The sequence below is a fragment of the Artemia franciscana genome, chromosome 15 (genome assembly GCF_032884065.1).
Source record: "Artemia franciscana chromosome 15, ASM3288406v1, whole genome shotgun sequence".
In the NCBI taxonomy this organism is placed as follows: domain Eukaryota; kingdom Metazoa; phylum Arthropoda; class Branchiopoda; order Anostraca; family Artemiidae; genus Artemia; species Artemia franciscana.
In genome coordinates, this window is record NC_088877.1 from 1,669,028 (window position 1) to 1,694,506 (window position 25,479).

At 35.5% G+C, this 25,479-nt stretch overlaps 1 protein-coding gene across 1 annotated transcript in view; it reads left to right on the forward strand.

The window, feature by feature from the left end:
- The window catches only part of LOC136036691 (rap guanine nucleotide exchange factor 2-like), a gene marked incomplete in the record, with an annotated part of 209,413 nt that overhangs the window by 180,845 nt on the left and 3,089 nt on the right, over nucleotides 1–25,479 (forward strand). The window contains 8 exon segments of the mRNA XM_065719002.1: nucleotides 1,982–2,157; nucleotides 3,746–3,881; nucleotides 5,624–5,815; nucleotides 8,031–8,159; nucleotides 8,772–9,103; nucleotides 11,096–11,322; nucleotides 14,859–15,056; nucleotides 15,924–16,043. Of these exon segments, the coding sequence (XP_065575074.1) occupies nucleotides 1,982–2,157; nucleotides 3,746–3,881; nucleotides 5,624–5,815; nucleotides 8,031–8,159; nucleotides 8,772–9,103; nucleotides 11,096–11,322; nucleotides 14,859–15,056; nucleotides 15,924–16,043 (1,510 nt within the window).

A 25,479-nucleotide genomic window follows, 5' to 3' on the forward strand; every position in this document is an offset into this window, starting at 1 on the left:
TCTGTAATGTAAACTCATAACTAGACTAAGTTTTCTCATATTTTGACCTGTTCAGAAGGATGTCGATGAAGTTCCTTATTTTTCTTCATAAGCAGTCTTGGAAAGAAACAAAGAAGTGGTTCTAATCACTTTTCCAATATGCATGGGTGTGGTGGTGGGGGGGGGGGGATCTTTCAACCCAATATATACTCCGTACACCTTTTGAACAGGTATTTGATTTTTCGATTGAAATGCACGCAATTAAGATGAAATAATAAAGGTAAATAATTGAAAACTAATTGACAGTGCAGCAATGAGTAACTCTCCGTTAAGGTACGGTAAGATTTAGTTGAGAAAAAAAAACTGCTACCACTAGCTATTCAAACTGATCGTAGTATAGGTCGGATCCACCCATTAAATGGATATGACAGTTCAATGGATAAAGTAGCGCCTGGAAACAGTGGCCTGTGTTTCAAAGCTGCCGTGTTTCAAAGGCACTCTCCCTCAAGGAGTGGCGACCCTTGAGGTAAATATAGCCAACTATATCGATCTCTGCAAGACATTTATATTGATTATATGTATACTCTATGTAAGGAATTGGGACTAAAATAGCAATTTGTTTCTTGGGCTGTTGTGACTATAAAAAATAACACCAAATATATGTGAAATATATTGAAAATAAGTACAAATCGCACTGTTTTAGGAGAGGGAGCGGATCACAAGGTTCTCCTCCTTTGTACATGCATGAGGCCATATTTTATCTCAAACATAAACGCGTGGTTTTTTTCTTAGAACAGGAAATTTTCTATTATATTTCTTCTTATTTTCCATTAATTAGTGTAAAACGATTTGTTCGCTTTAGAAAAGTGTTTCTCTAAGTTTATAGCCTTGTAAATTCCTTAAAATATAATGCATGTCTAAAGGAACCCCCGCACAATATATACCATATCCCTTTCAAATTTGTCCTATATATTTTGGGTTCATTTTATCGTTTCTTGTAAAACCTCACGGGGTCTTGTGTGAAATAGTAGGGCTCTGGGAAACCCCCTTGAGGGACCCTGTGTTTGACTTCAGGTGACCCTCAGTTTTAGTATCTGATTTCGGAAATCTCTCTACTATGTTTTAATCAAACTCTCTTCATGACTCGTAGAAGTTCTGATATCTCTAAGGAAGAAAAAGTTGTCTTTCTTCAATTAAAATAGTTTAAGGCTTCATATTTAATGATAATAAAATGTTGTAGTTTAATTGTTTTTTACCTTTGAAGAATCGTCAGCTTTAACACTCTATTTTGGAAACCTCTATACTGATGTTTGTCTTAGAAACTCTATTCATGAATCATCAAAGTCCTCAGATCCCTGTGCAAATAGAAATTAAATCGTTCATCAACTGGACATTGTTGCATCTTTATGCATAATGGCAATTATATATTTTGGCTGAATTGGTGTTTGTTCTTCAACTTCTTGATCATATTTTAGTTTTTGATCTATATCAAAAACTCGTATCATTAATATCTCGATCATTTGTGCAATCAGTCAATTCAATTAATCAATAAATTAAATTATTTTAAAAAGAAAACATAACCAATTAATTACCTTTGACTCAAAAGCATTGCTGTGTGAGTCGATTATATTTAGTTTGATTAAATCTAGCTTTCTTAAAAGGGAGGGGGGTCAAAATATCTGGGAGGCAATTGCCCTCTCCCTAGCCCCCTTCCTAATTGACATGCCTGACTTCTAGGAATCTTCTGTTGAATTATAGGGCTCTGATGGACACTCTGTTTATCTTTAGAGATCACTATTTTTTCGGTACCCTCTATTTTGTAAATCTCAACCGATATTTTAGTTTTAAACTCTATTAATAAACTATCGAAGTGCTCAGATATCTTTGCAACTAGAAACTAAATTATTTTTCAACTAAAATATTGCATGGCTCAATAATTAATTGCAATTTGATATTTTGGCTGAATTGTTGTTTGTTCTTCAATTTCTTGATCATATTTTAGTTGGTGAATCGGGAAATGTTTTGGGTTGTCACTGAAGTCTGTGCTGAGCCGAATACCATTCGTCGAATGAAGATTATAAAACAGTTCATTAAAATTGCCAGGCAATGCAAGGAATGCAAAAATTTCAACTCAATGTTTGCAATAATTTCAGGACTTGGTCATGGAGCTGTGTCTAGGTAAGCCTTTTTTGTATTATTATTGTTTCGAAAGGAACTGTTGGAGTAATCTAACAAAAAAGTGGAAGTACCTGATGCGCATCTGCAATTTAGATTTGTTCTGCTTGTAAGTGAAAAGGTATAAATTTGCAATGTGCTTTATGAGTGTCTCTGTGTGCGCACGCGTATATTTGCAGACGTGTGTGCAAATATTAGTTTCTTCAAAGATTTCTTCTATTTTGTATTTTTTCTGCAGTAAAACAAAAATTGTATTATATTTTATAGATTCCCTTTATTTTTGAAGTAACTTATTTTTGGGCAGAAAGAGAGGTCACTAGTCGAAAACACGTCTCATCTAGGTCAAATTGGGTTGATCATGGGGATAGCCTCTTGGAGAAATTGTGATATTGAAGTTCTTTTTTCGTAATATGATCCTTAGTAAAACTTTTAAGTTTGGGTGGAACAATATAAATTGCGCTGTCTTAAAAACTGGAAATAGAAAAATTTAGCATTATATGGATAATAAAATAAATGCCGAAGAATTCCTGAGATTTTGGGAGGAGGCTGAGCATGGGTTTGAAGATTCACTCCACTTATCTTGTTATTTTCTCGAGAGCGGGTTGGAATCATTGAAACACTACTTTTAACAACAAAAAAAATCTATCTAGAATGGCCTATTCAACTAATTTTCAATTCATATAGTCTTTTGAATAGAAGGCACAACATGGATATGGTTGGTCTACCCACAGAAGGAGACACCCCGCACTCAGAAGTCGAGGGCGCAGCACCTCCATTTTTAACTTCTGGGGGAATGGTGTTACTCCCGACAACCCACCTGCTGATTCCTTTGAAAGGAAATGTAGCAGACACAGCTCTAGAGGGAAACCTAGGTTAATGCCTCAGTAGTGGCACATAAAACCCTAATTTTTAGTAGCCTGGCACCGTGAATCAGGTTATTAGAAAAAAAAAAGTTAAGATCACTAGATATACAGTTTCAAGTTCAAGAAGAGTTACAGCAAAACAAAAATGTAGCAACTAAACTAATAATAGCCAACCCCAAAAAAGATGATCTAAATCTGATAATATATTTTTTTTTGATAAGATTAACTATAAATTGCACTTTTTTTAAAATGTACTGTCAACATCTGCATTTTCAAATGTCTATTGTATATTCGCTGCATTTTGTGACCTGTAGCTATGACTGGGGTGGAAACGCTGTTTCCTGTTGATCCTTTTATTCTTCACGAGAGCAAAATCAAAGTTATAGGGTGATCTAATGCATTTGCAGAATAAAATAGAGTATTCCAGTGAATTTTAATAATAACTAGCGAGATTTTCTCTGTTTGATTAACTTATTATCTTTGGTTAGAAGTATTTAATGCCATAATTTTTCATATATCTATACCAAGCTCATAAGTAAATTTTTCATTTTTTAAGAGTACTATTGATACACGTCTAAATGTTCAAATGTTTACTGTATATCCGCTGTATATTTTAATTTGTAGACATAACTGAAAAACTGTATTTGTGGAAACTCTAATCTCTGTCCAACCTTTTGTTCTTCACAAGAGGAGACGAAAATTTGTAGACTTATATAATTCATTTCCAGACTAAGAGCTACGTGGGATCGCTTGCCTGCCAAGTATCAGAATTTATTTAAGGAAATGCAAGAGCTAATGGACCCAAGTCGGAACATGTCCAAATACAGGAATCTAGTCAATTCAGATAACCTTCAACCTCCAATCGTAAGTTGTCTTTTGTATCGTGGAAGTTTATTCTGACTGCAATAAATTATTTTATGAGACGCTTCCTATGCCCTAAATTTCCTTTAAAGCTTCAAATTTAAAGTTGTTGGTAGTTGCAAAAAAAAACAAAAACGAATTGATTTGTTGAAAACAAAAAAGAACAATATGATGACAAAATTATAATTACATAAAGAAGTCTTTATGCTTCAATTTATATAACATTCTCTTTATTTGTATATCAACTTTATGCTCGTTCGTTTCCAATTTTCCTTCCTTTCCACTATCATTAGATATCCTCTTCAATGCTTTGAATCTTCTTTGTTAATAAGCCGCTTAGTCTGGTTGAATTTGTTCAGACAGTCGAGAGAGTTCGTTGCTTCAAGGGTTCCTGCCCTTCAGTTCCAAGATCAACGTTGGGCGTCTGGAACTATCGATTGTTAACACAAGATTTTGTGGGAATTTACCCTATTATCCTTAGCATAAATTTGACACCATAATTGTTAAATCACACTTTTGATGCCCACAATAGTGCTATGTAAAGTAAATTGAAGTACTAAGAGCATAAAAGTAAAAAACGCCAAAAGTATATGGATAAGTCGTAACAGATTTTCCCGAGCAGTTTTAGCTTGTCTTATCTTATATTTGTCTTTATATTATCCTGGATTTATTTTCATCTAAAAGTTAAAAATAATTTCAGAAAGACGGGAGTATGCTAAATCTATATAACAATAGAAGTTATCACAAGTGAAAGATTTTGCATTCGTCAAATCATGACAGTCCAATACTATAGTGGTATACAAAAAAAAAATTATATTCAGTAATCTACAATAACTAGCAATTTATTTTATTCCTCAAAACAGAAGGGAATTACCTTGAAGCTAAAACTTCAAAGGTGCAGGTCCTTCTGCACCTTGAGTTGTTTGGCGACATATATTTTACCTTATCTTTGCTGATTATTTCAACCACGTTTCGTTTTTTTATTTGATGGTCGCTGTGACCAAAAACGGCGTAACTGCAAAGGAAGGCCTTTTCTATTAATGGTGAAATTACTTTGTTTCCTGTATTTTATAAAATACAAATAGTTGTATAAGTTTCCATTTAACTAATTCAAACAATGATATTTCATTTTCAATATCCAATGGTACTTAAAATTGTATTTTCAAAATGTATGCTTTCAATGCCCTGCTTCCACAGAATACAAAGTGACAAAACAACAAATTAACGTAATCATTGAATAATGGCACTGAATTAAGCTCACTGAATAATATTATCCAGATCTATTAACTCATCGGTTAAATATTCTTCAAAAGACCTGTGTTAGCACAAACATTAATTTCATACTGAATTCTAGTATTTTGATAAGTGTGTAATCAAAATTAATGAAATATTTGTATGTAAATATAAATTCCTGTTTATGCAGTGGTAAAAATACTTTTGTTCTTTTATTGTTTTTAGCCTTCTTTTTTAGATAGTTACTCACTGGGTCCTTTTTCTTTTGTTTCGAGGAATTAGAACGTCTTGGTAGAATTTTGTTTTCTACGAGTTAGTCGCACAGTGTTAACGTTAGGTTGTTTTGTTTTATAGATTTTTTTTTGTTCTTTTATTGTTTTTAGCCTTCTTTTTTAGATAGTTGTTTTCTAAGAGTTAGTCGCATTGATAACGCTTGGTTGTTTTGTAATTTTAATGCATTTCTTGACACTTGGGATTTCAACATGTGTTTTTTTTGTTTGTTTTTTTTTCAGATCCCATTTTATCCTGTAGTGAACAAGGATTTGACGTTTATTCACTTAGGAAATGAAACGCACGTTGATGGTCTGGTCAATTTTGAAAAACTGCGAATGCTTGCAAAGGAGGTCAGAACTTTATCACAAATGTGCTCTGTCCCATATGACCTCTTCACCATGCTTGAACTTGGAGGACACACACCTTCACAGGTATTTAAAGCATCACTTAAACTGCTTTACTGAAATTATAGCCGCTTCTTTGGGTAGTCAAATAAAAAAAAATGTTTCTAATAGAATTAAAGAGCAATATTAAAACTTAAGACAAGCCACATTGAAACTGAAGACAGATAAAGCTTATTCTAGCCCCCCCCCCCCCTCCGCCCATAGACTTCACACTCTTTATGCCAAAGTATAGATATGCAGATAGACCTTTGTTATAGGCCTACATATATCAGAGTGTTCCAAGAATTCAGTAAATAACATAATTATCAGCTGGATATAAATATTGCACGCTCAATTGTTTTCAATAGAAAGGCCTGGTCAAAATTTACAGTAGAGAGTAGGGGCTCGAAGTTGTCAGCAGCCTCCCCCCTCCTCATTTATAAGATAATTCGCTTAAAGCAGAATACTTTTAAAGTCGTTTTTCTTTCGTTTAAAAAAACTTGTTTTATTTATAAATTTTTCTTTGTTTTAAAACCACATCTATGGTTATGTTATGGTTATTTAGTAGTTTATCCCAGTCAAGTTAAGTATCTCCAAGTGCACACAGAGAAATCGGTATTACAACAGATCAAGAACAAAACGGTAGCCGCTATAATACACAAGTACCAATACTTGTTTTTTTTTTTCTATTAAATCAATATTTTCTAAATCATCCTTTCTGTAGTAAGTGTCCTAAGGTGAGACTACGTCTCAAGCTATGTTTAAGACGTATTTATACATTCTTCCAAATGGAGGAGCGTTATAGGTTAAGTTTGAATTCATATTAATTTTTATTGAAATCATCTGGAAAATTGAAATCACTTCTCATGGAAAATTAGAAAAATATGGACCTAAAAAACTTTTTTGAGGCTTTCGATCACTCCCTCCCCATAAAATAATATGCTATTAGCTGACAACAGCTAATAGCAACTGTGCGAAACTCTATAGCTGTTATTGATATGATTTGTTTTTATAAGATGCTTATGTGTTTAGGGCTAATGTTTTCCCCCGTGACAGAATGTCTCTTAGACTATGATGCTGTATAAATACCTTTTCAAAATTTCTCGGAAGTTTTGCTTGTTAACATTGGCAAGGTCTAAGGTGTGGATTAGCTCTCTTCATTGACGTATAAGGTGTATAAGGTATAAGAGGTATAAGGTGTGCATTAGCTCTCTTCATTGAGGTATAAGGTGTATAAGGTATAAGGTATAAGAGATATAAGGTGTGTATTAGCTCTCCTCATTGAGGAAACAGCAGTTTGAAAACAGTATCCTTGAATATATTGAAGCATTGTGATAAATAAAAGTTGAATTTGAGCCAAATGAATGGGAGGTCAAGCTTAATTTTGGGTTTGTACTATTTTATTATGCTAAGCAAACGCGTAAATGAATCCCTTTACTCTCAAAGCATTATTATGCAAATATTATCCTTGCTTCTAAGAAACGTGTGGTTCATGGTTACGTTATCTTAGGGATAGGATAATCTCTGATCGTTGGAGGTTTGGCATCACTCTTTACTTTAAGGTGTGGAAAAATTTGTCGTTTTCTTTTTTTTAAATCTAAGGAGCAACCACGTATCCTTGCCGCGAGCAAGAAAGACTAACTTAAAAGAACTTAAAGCCAAAAAAGCTTACGATAATACATATTTCAGCGAGAAAGATTGACAAGAAAAAAAACACAATAACGAAGAATTTAAGAAAAACAAAAGTAAAAGAACGAAAAAAAGTCAAAAGCCATAATTAAGTTACTACTGTCAAAAATTGTTTCTTATTCCCATTTTAAGTTATCTTAATTTTTTTCAAAGTTGGTCATTTTAGCTTTTAGGCAATCATTCTCTTATTAGGTTGTATCAATTGTCGGATTTTCATTTTTAATAACTAAAATGATTAACATCGCGCGCACTTTTCTCTGAAGGCAGTCACAAGAATAATTCTTTTTCTTTTAAATGAATTTATTTTTAGTCTCTTATCACACTGCTATTTTATTACTGTTTCAAATGGTGGTTTCTAGGACTAGTTGGGGCTTGTTAGTTGCTTTTCATCCTTTTTTGATTATCATCTTTTTCTGATATTAGGATAATTGGCTAGGAATCCTGATGACAAAGTAAGAGTTGTCCCAAACTTTTTTTTATTTTTTTATTCCTATGAATGAAGCATTTTTTAAGTGTGTTAATTTTGACGAATATTTATAATACTGTTCACTTAAATTTCCCTTCTTTCTTCAAGGCTATGATGGCTATGAATCAATTAACTGCAGCAGTTGGATCACATTCTGGAAATTGTCTTTCTGCTGGCACTGTTAAAAGGCGGAAGAAGTCAACTACTCTTCCCAATCAGAAGAAAATGTTTGAAGAGGTAAGAGTTAGGAACAACGTTTTTACATTTTTTCAAATTAAATTTGAGGGTAGTTTTTTCATCTTATACTTTTCCTTGATTACACTTTACTCAGTAACTCATATGGTTTTTCATAGAGGGTAGTTTTTTCATCTTATGCTTCTTCTTGATTACATTTTACTCAGTAACTCATGGTTTTTCATTGAGGGTAGTTTTTTATCTTATGCTTCTTCTTGATTACATTTTACTCAGTAACTCATATAGTTTTTCATTGACTTCCTACTGATTAAGGTTGTTCTGTTAATATTATCAAGGTTGATTTTGATGGGCGGTAACCACCGACAATGGTGATCAATCTAGAATAGAGAGCTTCAATGTGATCTCTTAGCAAACTATACAATGTAGCACTTACTCAACTGTTTATGTGATTTGACTAATGGACTAGTTTTTCTTTTCTTTTTTTTCATTTGGTACTCCGCTTTTTTCTATTTTTTATTGTAAGTAGACACAAACGAATATATATGTTAAGTAGTCGGCCTAAAATTCCAATCGTATGTTTTAGCAACCCGTCCTTGAAATTTACGTGGGTGATTTGAGACCTTGCAGATGACTGCTATCTCATTTTTTTTTCAGGCGCAGATGGTTCGTCGAGTCAAAGCCTATTTGTCCAAAATGAAAGTCATTTTCGACGAGGAGCAACTACGCCTGATGTCACTTGAGGTTGAACCGCCTACTGGTAGCTCGAGTCACAACTCAGCACATAATACAACCGTCTCGTCCATTGAAAGACATACAGGAATTTTGACAAGTACGCACAGGAAGAGACACCCCTCTCCTACTTTGAGCACAGCAAGTACAACTAGCTCCACTAGTGCCAATAGCGAGGGGAGAAAAGCTGGTGGCCCCTTAGGTCCAAAATTTGGAGCAGCTAGTCCGCAGTCAGTTAAGAAAATGCTTGCGTTAAGGTAAATTTAATCAGTTATTTAGTTGGTTGTATATTTAATAATGCATTCGAAACCTCAGATTGTGGGATATACCATACACGTTTTTGAAAGAAGCCCAAGTCTAACAATACATCTGGCGCCAAGGTCCCGCGAAGTATTACATGGGTCACACTTGGAGAGCAGCCTTGGGTTCGAACCCTCTCAAAGCACAATAAAATCTTAAGTGTTAATCCCTACAATTGAGATCAAATAGGTTATTCCTATGGATAAAAAACATTTAGTCCTTCCTACTCAGAGGTCAGATTGAGTACAGAAACTCGATACTACAACGATAGGTGTTGAATAAATTTTTCTGAAGAAACTTGGAACTTCGCCTACCCATTTAATAATTATGCTTATAATAAATGATTTTTACATCCATACCCATCCATAAAGGTTCAATCAACTACAGACCAAAAAAGTCGTAGCCATGAACCTAGATTTTAGTTATTACCAAGTTTTTGGTATTTGATGTCCACTTCTGGTAAATCTGCTTATGATAAGAATTTAGGGACCCCTTTTCCTCTCCCCTCAATTCCTAAAATCTGTTATTAGGAAACTCACCCTCACCTTCGATTAGTTTTGGTTTAAAACATGTTTTGATGTTTACCTTCATAACTGTGACCTGGGTATCTCCCCCTCTCAATGAAGGTGAGAATAGTATCATATCCCTGACAAGAGAGGCTAGGACATTAGTTGCTGCCCCACATCAAGTTTGGTAGAGATTGAGTAGCCTCTGCAGGTAGATGTCCTGACGACAACAATTGATACACCCCTCCCCTCCCCATCTCCCTACAGAAGTTGAGTTGACCTCAAAAAGCCACAACGTTGAAATGTGCTTTAACTGAAAGATAAAGGTTTGTTTGGTGTTTTCCAGAAGAATTGTGCACAGATTCTTTTGGGTACCCATCTGATTGGCCATATTTCAAACAGCTTGCTGTGCGCAAAATGTGTTTCTACGCCACTTTCTTGAGCTATATAGACACGTTCTGCGGATGAAGGATGACATTTCACCAAAGCTCATCCTTTTCGGCCAACTATCTAGGGCCAAACCCACAGCTTAGATACCAATATACAGCTATGAAAACTTCTATCTTGCCCATGAGAAGCTTTTGGAACAGAGCTCTGAACTTGGCGCCTCCTTCAAGCCCGCGCTCCGACGCGTAGATCGTACTACAACACCATAGGCGGGAACGCAATTTTGTTTTGTTGCATACACAGTTTAGATACCACTACCACTTTCCTGTCTCCAGCGGCTAGCATTGCTACCGCGCACTGTGTCCAAAAATAAATCGAGTTTTCATAACTGTATATTGGTATCTAAGCTGTGTGCCAAACGAAAAGCGGATCGTTCACGAATGGAGTAGGACAGGTCGTAAGAAATAATTTAAAGGAAACTAGGATTTCTTGGCGGTAGAAAGAGTGAAGCTTTAAGTAGATTAAGAGAGGAGAAGCGTGTGTAGCTGTGGTGGCCTCAGGTGGATTGTTGATGTTCTGAGCTATTAGTAGAAGTTTTATGTTTTTTGTGTCTATTAGGGAATGTCTCTAGATGAATTTTTCATTTTAATTTCATAATTTCATGAAGATATCATTGTGTCTAAGATAAATGGGCGTATCTGGCGTTTTCAAAATATACAGGGAAGCAGTAATGTGATGTTGCAGCTTTTTGCAGGAGTAATTTCTCTTCCGAGGATTTATCTCGGAGAGCTGTTGAGCCTCTACAAAATCTTGAAAAGTTGTCGAACAGGATCAATGATTACTCCCTTTCCTGGCCAAAAAAATAATATTGCGTAGAATTAAAACAGTACTACTCTGCATGGACCCCAAACATCTCCCCTCACCCTCCAAACCATCCCGGTCGTGCATACTTGCTTGCAACATTTTTAGCCTATAAATGGTTACTAGAATGATTGACATTTTTCTTGACCAAAAGGAATATTTGTAAAAAAAAGACTTTTATATTTATTTTTGCAGTGAGCCTTCCAAGACCAGACCATATCAGCCGCCAAAAGCAGCAGCGGCGCATAATCCTCTCACTTTATCCCCATCCCCTTCTCCAAACATTCATCGACGAGGTAGAGAACTTCAACGATCTCATGAACGCTCACATTCTGATACACCAACGTTACCTGTTCATCTGAGTGCTGAAAGTAGCAGTGTTACCAGTCTGACAAACCTACCAATGAAAAAAGTGTACAAAGGTTAGTATGTTTAAACTTTAGAGTAGATATAATTTTGGCGTGGCGGAGGGCTGCTTCATATTTTAAATACTATATGTTTTGGAGAGAACTCATTGGATTGGTAATCAGAAGTTCTAGTGCCCTTTTAAGAGTCAACGTGATCAGAGCATAGATACTTTTCTACAATTAGCGATGGATTGATGCCCGCACATACTTGGTTTTAATAAATTTATCCATATAAATGTAGCATCGACCACTCTTTCGAAACACTTCTGTTTTATCAAACTTTAATGCTCGATCTTCCTGATTCTTCAACTATGATAAAATTTGATAGAACTATAATAAAATGTTTAAACCTTAGATTAGATATAATTTTGGCGTGACAGAGGGCTGCTTCATACTTTAAACACTAAAAAGTTAGTATATCTGACGTAAATTTGTGTGTACTCTGAAAAAAAAAAATCTTGTGTTATAAAACAGAGTTGGATTCTAAAGCGGTTTGAAATTTATTATCTAAAATGAAGAAGAAAAGAATATAATAGAAGTCATTTTGTATTGTAGTGTAAAATAGCTGTTTCAATATGGCTAAACGTTTCCAGACTATAAAACCCTTTACTTGCATTTAGATTGTACAAGCATTACCAAATAATATCATTTAAGAACCAGTGTTTCTCACTCTTTCATTTCTTTTTCCTCGTTAAACCCATCATCAGCTGCACAGTCTATTTAGTATATTCTTTTTTGGCTTGAAGCTCATTCTGTTAGGTCACCACATATTATTTAGTATTAATTTAATACAGCTTTATTCCAGTATCTTTAGGCGAATTTCCCCGGGGGGGGGGGAGGATTTCCGAGGGAAATACTGCGACAAGCCTATGGCTTTCTCCTGTTTTCAGTAAAATAGATAAATAAATAAAAATAAATTGTCGGCGGAGAAATATTTCTACATTTTCATTTCGTTTTATTTGTAAAAAGAAAGGCAATGTTGTCTAAGAAACTATTTATTACATATATATATATATATATATATATATATATATATATATATATATATATATATATATATATATATATATATATATATATATATATATATATATAAATTGGCATCCGGGGGTATTTTAGCCAAAAAAAAACAAAACAAAAAAAAAAAAAAAAAACAATCTAGGTAGGTCAGAAGTTTGAGAAAATCCGTTAAAAGCCTTGATTTTGTTTTTTTTTGTAAATAATGTCATGTACTATGCTAGTACATCGTATAAGCATTTCTCATGACATAATATGACATCATGTAAGCATTTTCTTATATGATATCATGCATAGCATAAATAAGATTGTTGAGTTTCCGGCGCATCACTTATTTATATATTATAATGTCTGATGGAAGGCCTAAAAAACGGAAATTTGCACCATCAATTGCGACAGCACCAATACGGGCAGCTAAAGCAAAGGCCATTACTAAATTGTCGAACGTAATCAAAATCAAAAACTTGTCAAAAATGAAAATGAAAACCAAAGACACGGGTGGTTAGAAGATACGCGAAAACAACCATTAGAGCGTGTGAAAAATGAAAATAAAGAGCAAAGGCACACACGGTTAGAAGACATGCGACCCGAGTTTGTGAGCGAGTCAAAAAAAAATGAAGAACAGACACATGCGGTTAGAAGTCATGTGACACCGAGCATGTGAACAAGTCAATAAAAATCAAACTAGACAGCAAGAATCGAAAACGTGTCAAAATTGAAAATAATATTGATGATGATTGGGTTTGGGATTTTGGCATGGATATGGTCACCAATGCCTACCTTACCTTTGTTACAAAAAACAAAGGTTCGACGATAAGTATTTCATAATTACGAAAGACAAGCCGAGGTAAAACAAACCAAACAAATTGAAAATGATAGCGATGATGATTGGGTTTTGGATTCTGACATGGATAAGGTCATCAATGTCTACCATACCTTTGAAAATCAACAACCTGGACTAGATAAATCGTTGAAAAAAAGAAGTTTTTGCCCCACCTGAACAATTAAAAGAAACAAAAGTTCGGCGATATGTCTTTCATAATGACAAATGAAAAGTCGAGGCAAAAGAAGGGGTTTTGTCCCGCCACCTGAACAATTAAAAGAAACAAAGATGGTCATCAATGCCTACCATACCTTTAAAAATCAAAAACCTGAATTAGATAAACCGTTGGAAGAAAAGGAATTGTCCCCCCACCTAAACAATTAGAAGAAACAGAGGCTCGACGATATGTCTTTCATAATGATAAAAGACAAACTGAGGCAAAAGTTAAAGGTCCAATAAAAAAAAAGAAGTAATTTTACAAAGATATTACTTCTAATTTAATGTCCATTTGGAGATCATGACATCAAGAAAAGGCTCAAATCGTCTGCGTTTAGAAGACAAGCGACTATGAGAATCCATGTATATAAGCGTGCCGAGTGCCGTGGTCCGGCGGCGAGGCCGCAATTGATCACACATAATGGGCTATTCTCGGATAACCAGTTTTTGTTTTTGTTACACAGATAGGGCTTGGTCAGTGTTTGGGCGGCTTCCTTACAGTGCACTTATTACTTTGAGTTATTGTCTTCAAAATGGCGAATACAAAAAACTAAATTTTCCACATGGGACGCTTTGGAATTTAAACAAGGCAATAGCTGAGTTATACAGTGCGTATGGCGAAGGAGTGATAACTGCTTTGGTAGTAAGAAATTGGTTTATCAAATTTGGTTCTAGAGACATGAGCTTGAAAGACGAGCCAAGATTTGGTCGCCCTTCAGACTTTAATGAGAATGCCCTTCAATCAATATCGGAAGAAAATCTCTTGTCAGTCAACAAGAGAGCTAGCAGGAAAGTTCTCTCTGTCTTTCACTTCTTTTTCTTCGTTAAACCATTGTAATTAACTCTGAAATTGATTTTAGAGTTAGCAGAGAAGCTCAATGCATCGCAACCAAATGTTTGCCGCCACCTGGAAAAATGGGAGTAAGGGTACAACATTGTCTGAGTGAAAACAACAGGACTAATAAGATGTCGATTGCCAAAAGCCTTTTCTCACGAGACAAAAATGGAATCTTTCAAAGAAAGGTTGTATGAGAAATAGTTCACCTATGAAAACATCATCCGTAAAAGACAATGGCTGGTTAAAGATCAATCTTTTCTACCAGATCTCAAATTTAATGGTCATGGTAATAAAATTTTGTTTTGCGTGAATTGTGCGATCACCAAAGCATCATTCAGTATGAGCTGTTAAATAAAAATGAAGCAGGGACAAGTCTGTTCAGTAGCCCCAGAGAGTTGAAGAAACACTATATCACTGTTTATTTTTAATTGTTTTCTTTTTTTGAAAACTAAGCATGTGAATTTGTGTTCTTTCAGGCGAGACTCTTTCTTTTCTCTTAAAATATTATGTACAAGTTTACAATTTTTCTGTTGCCATCAAAGCTACCACTTCCTCTCGCCTCCCCGAACTGTCCTGTTTTATCCGTAATTCTGTGTTCAACTCAACTCGTCATAACACAGATATTTGTTTTTTTTAACTGCTCTCTGGTAATTTTAGGAGCTTGCAATTCAAATGATGGGAGTGGTATTCCTCCTCATTTAGGAGGTATGATGATGCACAACCCAAGTACCTCCTCTTACAGAAGCGATAATGACCAAGGCTATTGCACACAATTTGAATCACGGTCGAACAGCTCCCTTGCGGGTCACATACCCCCTGGACCACCATCTCCTACTATCAAACGGCAAATACCAGGTAATTTTTCCTCTGTTGTACGATTTATATATTTCTAGACCTGACATGTATTTTCTTTGTTTCTAATTTGTCTTTTAAATTGGCATGATTTAACAGTAGAAAGTTTTGCATGAGAATGATTATATTCAAATATTATTGAAAAAAGTAACAGTAATGAACTTTAAAATACGTGTACTACGGGACAGACACATTTACAAGGTGGGGTTTTTTGAAGCTGCCCATTCCCGGCCTTTTTTTTCAAATTCCAATATATTTCTTTGTATATTTATTTTTTGAAATTCAACTATTTTTCGCTTTTTTCGAATCTTTGGTTCCCTTCAAAAAAGTAGAACCCTTTCTAAATGCTTTTTTTCAAATTCCCATGTATTTTCTGTATTTCTTTACAACTCACCTATTTTGTTTTTTAAATCTTTGCCCTCCTTTGTCCCTCTCCTCCCCTTCAAAAGAGTAGGGCCTGTTTTTAAGATTAATGTCTGTTTTTTGCCTTGTTGCCTTGTTATGGCAGAAATATGAAGGAGGAGGAGGGGCCTCTAGGTGCCCACAAACCCTGAAGATACTTATGATTTCTCTCTCTCTCTCTCTTTCTCTCTTTCTCTCTTTCTCTCTTTCTTTCTCCCAAATTCAGCCCAATCGTTATTATTGTAAGGCTCATTCGTGATTGTGGAGTTGGCGCGTGAAGATTTCTGTCTTTTTGGAAATCCTGTTTTGCCATACTGTAAAATATTTGTTTTGTGTTAGTGACACCGTAAAAAAATTTCTGATTGTTCCAAATTATATTGTTCTCGTGTTTAATGTGCATGGAATGCCCTCGCTTCATGGCTGTGCTTTCTGTGTTGTGACTTGATCAATGTGTAGTTTTCTTTCCAGTAATAGTCCGCCCCCGTCGGCCACCTGATTATACTATTGCTGTTTCATCATCGATGTCCCGCATGGCTCATATTAATCGTTCCCGATCGCATGATGGAATGTTTCAGTCTGACGACGAAGGTAGGACATGGTACTTTTCAGCAAAAAAGTTTTTATTGCTTTAAAAAAAAAGTACTTGTACTTTTTCTGTTCTTACAGTTTACGTTTTTTATGTTACGTTATGTCTCTGAGAAAAAAAAGACAACCAGTGCCATCCAGACCAAGCAAATAATACTGTCAATTAAAGGATTGTAGACACCAATTAAAATTTGAAAAAAAAGTAAACCAATCGAGTTACCAGTAAACCAATCGAGTTATCAACCTAAATTGGGCTTATTTTGAGGATTATTTGTTCGAATATCCAACAAAGCTTTGAATACGCTGATGCATACGATGATTGATTTCTATTGATTTGATTGAAAAATCATCTTTTCAGACTAGGGACATTTTTGTCCTAATAGCTTCCTCAATGCGCAACATTTTCGTTTTCGAAGCAAAGAGAACTCACTAGTAATCCTTGAGGTGCTGTTACATTCCAAAAATCTCACAGTGCAGTACTGTTTATGGTGTGGTGGTGTCATTGAATCTTATTCCTTTCGTAACAATAAGAGATGAACTGTCACTATTGATAGCAACCGCTACTGATCCAACAACCCCTGGTTTTTGTGGCCAAAACTGGAGATTATGCGTATTAGAATAGAATTTTATTATTAAAATTTCTATCACAGCATGGTTGCCGAATTTGAATTTTACGTCAAACAAGCACTAGTATATATATATATATATATATATATATATATATATATATATATATATATATATATATATATATATATATATATATATATATATATATATATCATAGAAAGAACTTGACGTTCACGTCAAACATAAAAGAGTCAACATTTAGTTAAAAAGTCCAAAAGAAAAAAAAAATAAATAGCATTAAAATTAATGACTAATTTCCCCGGCTATTATACAATTCAACAAAACTCGAAACGAAACTCTTCAGATATCTTTCATGTTTAGCGGGGATGGGAGTCAGTTGAGGTATTTTGGGGATTTTATACAAGACGGTCTGTTGCGGGCGGGAAGCAGGGTTCGGCGATGGTGGAACGTAAACGAGGAACAGACAGGGTCTTGGTACCGAAACGAAGGCACAGGAGATTCCTTCTCTCGGCCAAGGTGGTGAGTTTGAACTTACCAAGTAGATAATGATATGGAACCTTCCCTTCACCATTTATGATTCTAAGTGCTCGTTTTTGGAAATTTTCAATATTATGAATATGCTCTGAAGAAAGACCGAAATGCCGCACTGGACTAGCAAACTCCAGTATTGGCCGAATAAAAGTAACAATAAAGTTGAAGAAGATCCTTAGGGGGGGGGGGGGTAAGAAAATTTTAACAAAAGTTATAGAAGGAACAAGGGGATCCAACTTCAAGTCAGCAATGATTGTCACCCCAAGTAGTTTAATGCATGTGACAGCGATTTTGGGAGGAATGGGGTTTGTGAAAGAAGGGGGTGATTTTAAAAAATTAGCTGTCATCACTGACGATTTATTAGCGTTAACTTTCATCTTCGACAAAGAAGCCTCCTGAGTGACATCGTCAAGTAGTGTCATATTTGAGCTCTTAATATTTCGTCGACAAACCTCAAGTGCAGACAGGTTGTCCACATACTTCCATTGTTCTGTGTGGCCAGTCATGAGGCTATTAACCATTACAAGGAACAAAATGGGACCCATCAGGGTTCCTTGGGGGACACAACAAAGGATAGAAAGGGGATCGGAATAAACATTTTTATATTTAAGCTCTTGAGAACGAATTGTTAATGATTAGGCACAATTTTAACTAAAAAGGGACTCACTTGAAAGTCAGTCAACAGTTTATGTACAAGGATATTGTGGTCAATTAGATCGAACGGTTCTTGGAGAGCAATCGATAAAAGATCCAACTGTGTATCAGGGTTTTCAAGGTTTTTCAGAATTGAGTCAAGAAGACTAACAAGGTAGTGTGAAGCAGATGTCTTCTTCGGGTTTCCAAACTGTTGAATAAGTTCAAGAATCTCTGCCTTTAACCAATTAGCTAAAATACTCTCGTATATTTTCGAGAAAACTGGGGTTATTGGGGTTGGTCGTTCTCCAGTGAAATCATTTAGGCCTCCCTTCTTTTGGATTGGAGTAATATAGACCAGCTTCCAGCACGACAGGTAACATCCGGAATTACTAATACTTAAAATAAAATACTAACAAGAATACTAACTATAGAATACAATAAAATACTAACTATCATTAAAAATACTAACAAGGGGTGTTGACAGGGAAATCAGGGGTGTAATAACAGGGGTGTTGATCAGGGAAAGCTTTTAATAAACCAATTGGGATATCAATGGGGCAAACACTAGTTTTTTCAGTGTGTGTATTTTTTCTGTTATTTGCTTTGCTGAAATTTCCGCGATTTTGTCTTTTGGAGTTTCAGGGATTAGATGATTTCCCGAGAGAGGGGGGAACGTTTGCACAATGCTAGCTGAGTGCTTATTAAGCTCATTGGCTGTCTGTTCAGGCGGTTCATCCAGAAGAAAATCGAAGTTATTGCACAAGCGACCGCCTATTTCTTTCAATTTCTTAAACCATTGCTGAGGTTTGCTCTGTTTTAAGTAATTTAATTTATTCTTACCATAACGAGAAGCAGCCTGACGTATTTCTTTATTTGTTTAGGGAGAGTTAAGGCATTATCTTCATTTCCAAGGCGAAAAAGTTTTAGTTTCAAATTGATAAGTCCTTTTATTGTTTCATTAAAGTAGGGTTTATCTGAGGATAAACCCTAGAAGGTTACCTTCTTGGTAACCTCTGTGAAACATTTTTGGTAATTTGACATAAATTTTGTTTAGAACAAACTAACCTTTGAATTAAGATTTACACGCGACACAACATCATCCCAACTCTCAGACGTAATCCAAGATCAAAATCAAAAAGACCTTGACTTGTTATTGGCCGGTACAAAAATTCAGAGACTGAGTAATTTTTTTTAAAAACTAGCAGGGGTTTCAATTGTAGCATGAAATGAGAGCTACAACCGAGAGGGGGGAGAAGAATAGTTGGAGTATCGTAAGAGGTTTTAAGGTTCCACCTTTTGTATTAGGGAAATTAACAATTTGCTTAAGCTTCCGATCTTTGCACAAGTAATTAGGACTTATTTCGTTTGCGTCTCCTGCAATAAAAATGCCGACATTTGGGCACTTTGTCGTCACAAAGTCAATACTTGCTTGTAGCCTATCATGAAAATTACGACGGGAATAAGCATTCTGTTCGGTTGAATAATAAAATGAGCAAACGATTAAATTAGTGCAAGGCCGCGGTAGGCATTTGGGCTTAGTAGAATGATTTCATCGCTATCACCTAGACCAGGCACATGGATAAGAGTAGGAGAGAGGCAGTGCTTTGCGAAAATCATTACTCCTTCTCCTTTTTTTTCCCAGTGGGTTGTCAGCCGGGCGAAGCTTAATAAACTCTTGAAAGCCAATCATTTTAAGGAGATATGGATTTTGAGCCTGGACTTCAGTAACTTCAATTATATCAATATGATTCAATTTACCTGTTGATTCTAACTTTTATTTTTCAAAATTCAAACTTTCGGCGTTCGTAAGGAGAAAAACGGGTAAACGATAACGTTTTTATCAAACTCTTTAACAAGAGATTTCTTCAAAAAAGCTTTATGCTGAGGCAGCTTTGGTGGGGTGTAAGTATTAAAGTTAATGCCAGTAGTGGAGAGAACATCACCTAAAAGTGAAATATTGTCATTTGGGTTATTGTAGGAAGGTTTGTCGTAAGGCTCAAACTCACCACTCCGGACCGAGTGACTACTAAACCGGTTTTGAAGTGGGATGGCAAGAAGCTCAGTTTTAAAAGTTAGGGGTAAATTGATATAGTCGGGGGTAAAAGTTTCTGGAGTTCAAACGATTCTGCATGATCATTTTTTTCTAATAGCGAAAACCTGTTACTAAGTGGGATGGCTTGGCTTTTAGTCGAAATGTGGGAGGCTGATATTTTAGGAAGCGTAGATCTAGGGATTGGGGGAGGGTCAGTGGGGAAGGAGGAAGGGAAGAGCTCCAAGGGGAGTCGGAGAGATGCTGAGCCCGTCTTACTCGTGGTGACCGCGAAGCAGAGATCCAGTAACGCGATGTCAGTATTGAAAAAGATTGTCGTGGGCGCGATTGGGGGGATGGGAACTGAAAAGACGGGTTTCTTTGAGTCAGCTGTTGGCCCCCCCCCGCCTGGACAAGGTTTTTGGCTCCGGGTTGGGTCTATGATTATTGCTTGAAGCATTGCCCTCATAAACAGCCTGACTGTGGGCTGGCATATTATAATGGAATGCTGTATCACGGTTTAAACGATTAAAACGAGACAAAAGGTCAAAATACTTCAAAGCTACTGAACAATTAGTGTGACATTTTAAGTTGCTACATTTTAAATTGCTATGAGCAAAGCTACACAACTTGTTGGCACAAGTCAGCATAGGGCAAAGATCGACATGATTGAACTTGCAAATTGTTACTTTGCACTTTTTCAGTTTGTATTTTCTGCATATGTGTAGAAAATTACAGTTCTCTTTTTGTTGCAGGAGCCTACTTCGAAATACTTGCACACTTTATTTACACGGGAATTTTCTCGTTGATTTGGTTGTTGCTTCTTATCAGCAACATTTTTGCTTTCGTGAATAAACGGAAATTGTTCACCAAGTTTGCATGCACCAGTTGGCATAAAAAAGAAATGTTTTTTCTTAGTTTCTCGTCTTTCGGTAATTCCTAGTCCTTCAGCAATTTTCACGAATTCACAACTTTTTTCGAATAGCTGTGAATTCAGTGTCGATTTCGGTCTGTTTCATTGACAGGGATCGGGCTTGAGATTCAAGTTTTAATTCCATGCTGTGGATCTTTTTTCCAAGTTGCAGGATTAACTTTTGTTTGGCAACTCTCACAACTACTAGGACAATTTTGAGGAGTCGGTTCTCCAAAGTTGTGGAAAACATATTGTTGAGGTTAACCACAGAGTATGTAGGTATATCAGCAACAGGTTGCTCAGTTATAACAGCCACAACACATGAGCTGAATTTCCACTTGGGGTTTTCTTGCCCTAATACTGATGTGGTTCCAGCACAGGGGGGATGGAAACATAAAAGGCATATCGAGCACTGAATCGCCGCACCTTTCCCATACGGTATCTCACATCCAGGGCAGATGTAAGTAGCTCTGGTTCGTGTCATATTCAGTGTGCAATATTAGTGGTAATACAACTAATTAATAAGTCAAAATTAAATTCCTTCCAAACGAGGGTGTTAATTCATAAACCACAAGGGAATGTATACTGAAATAATTTTTTTAATAATTCAAGTTCTGATTCTGAAACTAGTTTCAATAAAAGTCCGTAGGGAAATCAAATAACTAAATATTCCAGGTTCAAATATTTTCAAGTTCAAGGTTGATTATGAGAAGTCCATAGGGAATCACAATTGAGTTTAACTTTATAATGAGATTATATCCAGATTGTATCCAATAGAGGTGTTTACAGTACGAACTCTCAAACTAGACTCATATCGAAGACATGTCGTTCGAGCAGAAGGGTATTATGTGCCAGAGAGCTGATGCTATGTTCTATATGCTGAGGGAGATGTTTTGTGACCGAACCATCTCAAGATGTCTACGTCTATGCTGCCAGTCGCCCAGGTCTGTGCTACCATGCCACAATCTTCGGAACATTATCGAAGTCATGTCAGGCTATCGCAGACATAACTAGGGTGATTAAAAATAGGTGCCGTCATTTGATTCAACGCATTAGAAGCTGTGGTGGACGTTTGACGAATATTTTATTAAGAGTGTAACTGCAATAAAAACCACAATTTATTTTGATAAAAACTTACATTAAAATGTGAAAACTAAAGCTAAAAATGTTTAAAAAAAACTTTTTAGAACAGCCCTAGCATCCTTACTTCAACGAAGTTCAACAGGACTGATAAATAAAATTATGTAAGGTGATCAATTCATAAAAAAAAAAAAAAAAAAAAAAAAAAAAAAAAAAAAAAAAAAAAAAAAAAAAAAAAAAAAAAAAAAAAAAAAAAAAAAAAAAAAAAAAAAAAACAGAACAAAATAATTAAATACAAGTTTTCAAAGCTAATCTTGCTGTTTTGGCAGCTTGTTTTAGTGTTGCTTTATTGGCAGCAGATTCGAGACGGGAATAGTCAAAGGCATGAATGAACTTGTTTATGCAGGACCCTGAAGATGGTGTTCTTTGACAAAATCTAAATCCATAAAAAGAAAATTTATAATAAATTTTGCATTTTTTTACCTATTGAAAAACATGAAATTTTGTGTTTTTGTAGGTTGAAAAAAAAGCCATTACAAAATCTTAGCACATATTTTATCAAAAGGTTTTTGATATAGTTCGGTGAAAATAAGGTTGCAATTCCGAAAAATCCACCAAGTTTACCCCCTCTTCTTACCAATGAAAAGAGACTTGGGATTCCCCTGGACATATGCAATCTATCTTTTGCATCAAACTCTTCTGTTTTTGGTACCTTTATTGAATTGGGCTTATTACGTAGATGTATAGTCAAGCAGCGGTCTGTTAAACTTTTTGAATTTTTTATTTATCCTTATTTATTTTTTCACTTTCCAATTTTTGGTGTTTGTATGCTGTAAGCTTTAATAAAAATGTCAAACGTATTCTTAGTCACCTTTTTACTCGGCTATATTTTTGTTTTTCTCATTTTGTATGTTAATTTTTCATTTGTTCCATAATTTTAAGTTTTATAGACTCCTAAACCTTAGAGATAAGTATTGTTTTTGAAAAAGAAAATGAATTATTCTCATCATTATTTTTCATATATTTGGAATAAACAACATTAGTAACACCAAGTTAGTGTGCTCTATTGAGAACGTTTTTGTTTTCTTCTGATTGTGATATGGACTTTCAGTCCATATGACTTAAGAACTTTCATTTGTGATATGGAAGTTTTGTTTTCAGTACTTCGTTCAGTTCTGAACACTTATTCTGTGGTGGATCGGCCTAGTTCGAAAACGCAACTCATATACTGTTTCTTGTTTCTAAGGCGGCGGGAACAAATACGCTATATGAGAGGGGATCAGAGAAGAATTACCTTACTTGAGTTTAAACTAGTAGCAGGATAACTGTAGAATGGTGCGTTTGAGAAAACTGGGAAGGGTATCCCCCCGCTTCAGTTTATTTGAACTGGTATTTGAACGGTGTCATTTAATTCAAAATGGAACATCAGACTATAGCAATAAATCCTGTTCTTGGGCCTCAAATGGCAGCCACGAATAAATGAACAGTAAAGGCTGAAAGACCCAGTTCTAGTTCCAGTTCTAGAATAATACCCTACAACTGAAGCCAATAAATCCTAACTTGTGGGGCAAATTCCAAACGCCAAAGAAAGGTTAAAAGATCTTTTGCTTGTATTGTTGGCCTTCCAATTTTTATTTCTTAGAAGTCAGGGAAAAGCTCAATGAATCCCCTTCCTGCTCATCTTTTACCCAGTTTTTACACTTTTTATTAAATTAAATGAAAAATGATCACCGCATTTATTTTTAATTTCTTCTGGTTTTGCACTTGGTAATCATTACTTGGCTTGCCACCCTTTTTTTTAATTTTTGTTGTTTTGTGGTTGTATTTAATTGATGTTGTATAATCTTGGTCATGTAGTTAATTGTTGTTGTATCCTCTTGGTATTACAGAATCACGATGGGATTCAACTCCATAAGGGTGCAATTTTGTTTTAATCTTCCTTTTTCTTCTCTCCTGGGATCGTGTACGATTTTCTGTAAACTCTTTTTCTTGATAATTATTTTCTTATTTGTCAAGCTTGTGAGAAAGAAAACATGATAGGCTACAGATAAATTATATATGGTATTGGGGAATGCCAAGGCTAATCACGTGGTATAAAAAAGTTGGGACTTAGTTAAACAAGACATCTATCGCTAAAGACACCACATTGCTCTCTGCATTGCTTATCTAGTTTTACTTTTCTTTAATGTGCCAATTTTGTTATTACCAATCTGTTCTTTTATTTTCCTATGTAATTCATTTCCCCCTTTCCTCTCGTTTTTCATATTTTGAAAAGTAACGAGGTTTTAGTAGCCCATTAAGGGTTTTACAGTTTTTTTATTATAAGATTTGTCAATTGTAAGCCATTTTCTATCACTGGGCCTTATCGAAGTGGACCTTCGACCAAATTCGGTCTCTGATTCTTGAATTATTTTAGAGCCCAAAGTATCCAGAGTCTTTGTACCTACCCCCCCCCCCCCCACACCGAAAAAAGAGAAACGGAAAAGGCAAAAAAAAACTGGGTTCGCATGTTTTTTAGTAATCTCAGGTAGTAAAATCTCCTATTTTGTTGTGAAACTTCATTTATCGTCCTTCTTCTGGTTCAGTACATCAAATAAAACAGAAAACCAAACGAGAGTACAAATTTTCCCTGCGTAGAGCGAGACTGAATGCCTGGGATGGTCCTTGTGACAAGAAATCCTGGGATCGTGTTATAAACAGTGTTAAGTGTTCACCTCCAATTAATTCGTCTCTTCGGCTATGTGACTTCGTTTCTCATTATAAAAATATTTTGCTTTCGTTTAATATTAATCTCCAAAATCATTTTACAAAGCTTGTAAACTCAATCCTCCCAATTCGTATCAACCAATCTCAAGTGTTGTCGGTGGAATCTGGTGTTATACTCCGAGCTCTTATGCAAGTGAATAAGTCTGAGTCTCTCGATAGTGATGGTCTTTGCTTCAAGTTTTTTGCTTATGATTGTCCTGAACTGCTGAAGCATTTGCAATTATTGTTTCAGATGTGTTTGGCACAGTCCGTTGTGCCAGATAGTTTTTTGTCCGGTTGTATATCTCCCATAGTCAAGAGGAGTAAGGACCCCAGTGCTTGCTCTAATTATCGTCCTATCACTGTGTCTTGTTTTGTTAGTAAGCTATTTGAATATGTATTGCTACCGGCCATTAACTCCAAGTGCAATTTTACACCCTTCCAGCTTGGTTTTTGAAAAGGTATGGGCTGTTTTCAAGCTCACCATATTGTGGGTCGGCTAATGAAACAAGCTGTTGCTCAAAAAAGTCCCCTGTATTGTTTGACTGTTGACATATCTAGTGCTTTTGATAATGTAATTCATTCAAATGGTTTGTTTTCTCTAGCAGCCTCGGGTGTTAACCTTTCTATTGTTTCCGTGCTTAAGTATTGGTATGCTAATTCTTCAGTTAGGGTGAAGTGGAATGGTGCGGTAGGGGAGTATATTCCTGTTAAAAAAGGCGTTAGGCAAGGTGCCGTGTTATCCCCGAGCATTTTTAAATGTATTTTAGCTTCGTGTCTCCAACGTCTTCAACCGTCAATTTTTTACAATGATAATTTAGGCATTAGTCACGTTGCATATGCTGATGATGTTCTGCTTCTTAGCCGGACAAAAAATAGTCTAATTACCAACTTCTACCGGCTTTCAGCCGCAC